The sequence below is a fragment of the Lytechinus variegatus genome, chromosome 11 (assembly GCF_018143015.1).
Source record: "Lytechinus variegatus isolate NC3 chromosome 11, Lvar_3.0, whole genome shotgun sequence".
NCBI classification, from domain to species: Eukaryota; Metazoa; Echinodermata; class Echinoidea; order Temnopleuroida; family Toxopneustidae; genus Lytechinus; species Lytechinus variegatus.
The window spans coordinates 25,866,753-25,871,914 of NC_054750.1; the positions used below are offsets into that span (position 1 = coordinate 25,866,753).

Consider the following 5,162-nt stretch of genomic DNA (forward strand, 5'->3'; position numbering starts at 1 on the left):
AGGCTAGGCATGCAGGCGGTGAATTTAGCTCAGCTCCCGGCGACCCATCAACCCTAATTTGCATAATTTTTGTGTACTATTTAACATTTGTCTGATAAACATAAAGGTCTAAAATTACCGGTAAAAAAAAACGTTCATCGCAGTGGCGTACTGAGCCAAAATTTTTGAGGAGGCAGATGATGATGTCTGGGGCATAATAAAATGCCGCAAGAAACCAAAGTGAGTGAGCAAAAAAAAAAAAAAATTTGTGACCTTTTTGTTTGTCATCAGGCTAATATTATGATGTCTTATTTCACACTTTTCCTTTCTTTTTTTCTTACCATGATTTTTTCTTTCTTTCTCCTTATTCCTCCTCCTATTTCTTCTCTCTTTGATCTTTTCTTCTTCATCATCTATTTTCTCTTCCCCTGTTTTCCTCTCTCTCTGACTTACTTTCACTTTCACAAGTTTTATATTATGTATACTGTTAAAGTCTACTTTCGTCTTTGAAATTCAATAATGCCCATTGTCTCGCATATACCGTACTAGTATTGGGGGTGGTGATCATATATACATGTATATATATAGCACCCGGGGGGGCCACTTCCATTCACGAGTGTACCATGCGCGACCATTGGGTCTCGAAAAGCACCCTAAACACGTAATTTCCATAAGTTCTGAAAATGCACCCCTTAACAAGTATTGGCGTGCGAAACCCTGCCCTTAACAATTATTGGAAACAAAACGACAATCTTGGCAAATATTCCCTGAAATGAACCCCTAAACAAGTACCGGAATGTTTTATTGTACAGGAATGTTTTAATTGTTCTTCGGTCGTCGGCTTTAGCTTATTTGGTTTAGTACGACCCCACCTTCTACACCTCGAGCAAATCAGACTCTAAACACGAAGTGTTGGGGCAAAAAGGACATCCTTTATAAAACATTTTAATTTTGTTTTATCATCCCCGCAAATTCGACCCTAAACACGTAATTTTCCTAGCGAAATATATACCCTTTTTTCATTATTTTTGTGTTTTTGACACCTATCACGTTACATACGTAACGTGCCCTATCGTGAAAAAGACATCTCTTTACGTGTTTTTTGGTCGGGCATGGTATCCACTCGTCAATGTAAGTGCCCCCCCCCCCCGGGATATAGCAGCATACAATACCTTTCATCATTATCCACATGCATTGTGGATTTTAGGGATATTAAAGTATTTTAAGACAGTTATATTTCGCATCTATATTGTTCATGTGAATCATTTCAAAATTGTTACGATGTATGTATTTTTCATCTTTGTGTATATTTATTTTTAAAGCCATTCTTGTATGCGTACATCAATACAAGAATCTTTAATCTTTTCTAAAAATACCATATTGCATCAGTCGGCCATCATCCATAATGATGAGTGAACGAGCAGGCAGGATTTCGAGAGGATTGTTGTATATAGCCAGGCGCTAAATTGAAGGACATTTTCGTCTCCCGAAAAATTTGACAATAAAAATAATAAATCAATCAATCAATTTGACATATATATTTTTTAATGTGATATATCAGTATATATATATATATTTAATTGATGCCAAATCTATCCTAAAGAAATAGGTTTTTCTATTTAAAAGGTTCCAAATTTTGCCCTTTATGCCATGTCAGGCCCCTATCAATCAATTTTTTTTACTCGTTACACCACTGACCACCCCCACATAAAAAAATCCATCACAGAAAACAATATTTGTGTCAGTCATCGTCCCCAACCAGTAAACACCGATCGACATCGGCCCATGAACCCCCATATTAAACAAAATATTTATAATATATGCAAGAGATGCGCGAGCTGGACTTTGTGATATATTGATCTGAAAAGATATATTTCGTGCACAATAATCATGAACATTAAACATATCTCCCATACGTATCTCGTAAATATATTTATGCGATTGCGAGCTGGTTTTTTTTTTAACCACGTTAAATTAGACATTTTAAAGAAATATTTGCTAATAGGTGCATATCAAAACATGTCGCCCATCTCACTAAGTATTTTCTCTTTTTTTTAATTAAATAGGCATATCATAAACAAAGGAATTTTGTGCATAATGTGCACCATGATATCAAATCTTCGAGAGTAAGCTATACTCATTGTTTAAGAACTGAAAACCCAAAATATACAGATGATTTTATATTTTGGTGAATGTTAACAAAAGTAGCTAGGTAATACCAATAATCTGACACGTAAATTTCCTCTCCGACTGTGGTATCTTTATGCTTTATACACTGCCGTACTTTGGCAAAGGTTGTTGTAAATGAGCAATGTGTGTTTATCATTTCTACATAGGCGCCAATGCAATGTAATATCATATTTTCTTCAATATCTTTCCATAGAACGAAGGCTTTCAAAATTTTTGCCCGAACGTGCAACATAGGAAACAACAATAACTAAAAATTGACCGATGTCTTCCTTTTGCATAAGTTGGGCAGCATAGTTTCAGAATGCTTGATCAAAAATGCTTTTGCCTACAAGAACACTTGAACAGGAGCACCGGAACACCTTTAGTTTTTTTTTGGGGGGGGGTGGAGGGGCAAGAAGGAACACGATTCGATCTGTGACAGAGTGAAATACTTGGGGCAAAGTGCCCCCCCCATCGGCTGGCCAGAAAAGGGGGAGGAGAAAAGGGGGAGAAAGAAAGACAACGTAGTGGGTGATTAGATTATGTTATTTACATTATATCATTTTACATAAGAAGTAATTTTTTCATGACTTTATGAAAGATAATTTGCATGGGGCCTTTGGCTCGTATTCTGAACATTTCTCCCCGATCGGCCGCTATAAAAGTAAATTCGTGTTGTTGTTTTTCTAGGAGTTTGCCCACATAAAAGGCTGAAGGTATATGAACATTAGGTTTATTCTCACAAGTAAGATAAGGTATCTCGTAGATCTATAAAAAAAATGATACATGCGCGAAGCGTGACTTAGTTTTACTGACCCGAAAGGGCCTTCTAACGAATCAAATAGTGGATATTTTTCTTCTTTGTTTTTACATTCCGACGTGAAAACTAGATACTAAGCGCTATTGAAACCATGTAAGGTAAAATGGATGGGTACTCGTGAAGCGCGATTTGAATTTTCATATATTCCGATTTGAAAGTGTATATATATATACTTGTTATACTTAATTCATGTATGTCCATGCTTAATTTAAAGCCCCACCCCGTGAGACGGGGGGGGGGCAGGCCATCAACACGTTAGTGCACGGACTCATACGCCCAATCCTACAGACCTACTAAATACTTTTCAAAGTTAAATCACGAAACTTTCTCCGTGTTATGAGAAGAACACCTAGAGAAAAGATGAAACAAAAAAACAGCCATTCATTAAATTTTGAAAAAATAATATTTAATAATCACATATTATATAAAAAGTATTGCAATGAACATTACAATACACAAGCATTAACGAAACTTCGCGGGCACCTTGACCTGACTACTGCTCCAAGTCCGCGGAAATGGGTGCTACGGATTCGGGAGCTTCAGCCCCCACACTTTTTTTTCTAAAAATGTGTTCAAAAACGTAAAAAAATGTCCATCTGATTATGATTTTTTTGTGCATGATCAGCCCCAAACTTTCGACTCAGCCCGCCCCTCCCCCTTCTTTCAAAACCGTTCCGCGGCCCATGTGCTTCTCGATCTAGTGGATGCCTTCTGACTTAATTCTTGCTGCCACGGGTTGACTGAAGTCGCTAAAGACGGGTGAGGTGATTACGGGTGTGATGACGTATTGGGGCCGTGCACTTGTTGCTGGTGGGCCGGCCGTTGACGAAGGTGGGTCGAATGGGATTGGTGGCAGTGGACACGGGGCGATGAGGGATGATGGATTGGCCGTAGGTGCCATGGTTATACGTGCAGGTGCTTGATTGCTTACAGGCTTCAACTCCGCGACTTGTCGTTTGGGTACTTTGTGGGCTCTGTAAAAAAGAGAAAAGAACAAGAAAGAAACGGTTATACACAACGTTAACAGCACCAGGGAAATAAAATAGGCTTTGAAATATTTTCTGGAATACGAGATACACACATAATTAACAAGTCAGTAAAGTCCATCTTTTTCTGATTTTTATTTAAAAAAATACATTGCTAATGTTTTGAATTTTTATTGATTTGATCAAAATGACTCCGATGTAAATCAGCTGCGTCATTTTTTTTTTATTATCTTTTAATAAATGCACTGATAAAGTAAATATAACACCACCTAGGCTTCCTATTCTTGTTGAACAAGACGTTCCTGATATCCTACCGGATGGCGTCGTAGTTTTCTTGGTTGTACTGAATCCCCTCCATCTTGATGACATCCCGGATGACATCGTGGAGTCTGGCGTCCCTGAGGCTCTTCAACTCATTTGACCTTTTGACGTCACGCATGCAGGTACTGCTGTAATAAATAGAGAGAAAGATGTGTTTTAACTTACGGTGGGGAGGGGGGGGGGGTTTCTAAGTAATGATCAAAATAATAAAATATATCTTAGGAAAACTATAAGTACAGAACGAAAGAGATAATGACCTATATGCTTTTCGTTCGTTGCTCATCACCCCCTTTTTCCTGGGCTTGGGCGGTCCAGTTGGCACGGTTGGAGGTGAACTGCTGGCCATTGCGTCAGTAATGGAATATTATTGGATTATATTGAATAATAGGAACGATGAGATTGCAATGACAACGATTCGAATGGATGTGTGAAAATTGAGACGATAGCATTGAATGAAATGCTGTTATGTTTTCTTCGCGTGTATATAAAGTCCTCAAAAAATCTTTTCAGATCTTCGGGCCAATCCGGGCTCAATCATTGATTGGCCTGATGAATAATTGGTTGTCTCCAATTGATCATAATAATGTGATCACTGATCTGTATAATATTAACAGATCTTTGGATGTGAGTGGTCAACGCCGTAGAATTACGTAACAGATTAAGTATGGTTTCGACAACCCGGATCAATATATAATGTTGGGTGAATCTGCATGGAAGCGATTTTCATAGCATGAGGTTGATGGTTTTTTTCATGAGAATGTCCGTTTTCAATAAATACTCGATTATAATTATATTAAGACTTTAAATTAATGATCCAAAATTCAACCGACGTATTTTAAGTTATATGTAGTGTTCATCTCGTTCAAATATTACCTCATAATTTCCAT

The 5,162-nt window shown here is 37.6% G+C and overlaps 1 protein-coding gene across 1 annotated transcript; it reads right to left on the bottom strand.

Annotated features, from left to right (window-relative positions):
- Positions 1–3,435: 3,435 nt before the first annotated feature.
- Positions 3,436–5,162, bottom strand: LOC121423499. Its single transcript, XM_041618848.1, has 3 exons — positions 5,149–5,162; positions 4,269–4,403; positions 3,436–3,942 (listed from the first exon to the last, which is right to left on the bottom strand). The coding sequence occupies exons 1-3, from the start codon at positions 5,160–5,162 to the stop codon at positions 3,666–3,668; spliced, it is 426 nt and encodes a 141-aa protein (XP_041474782.1). The 3' UTR covers positions 3,436–3,665.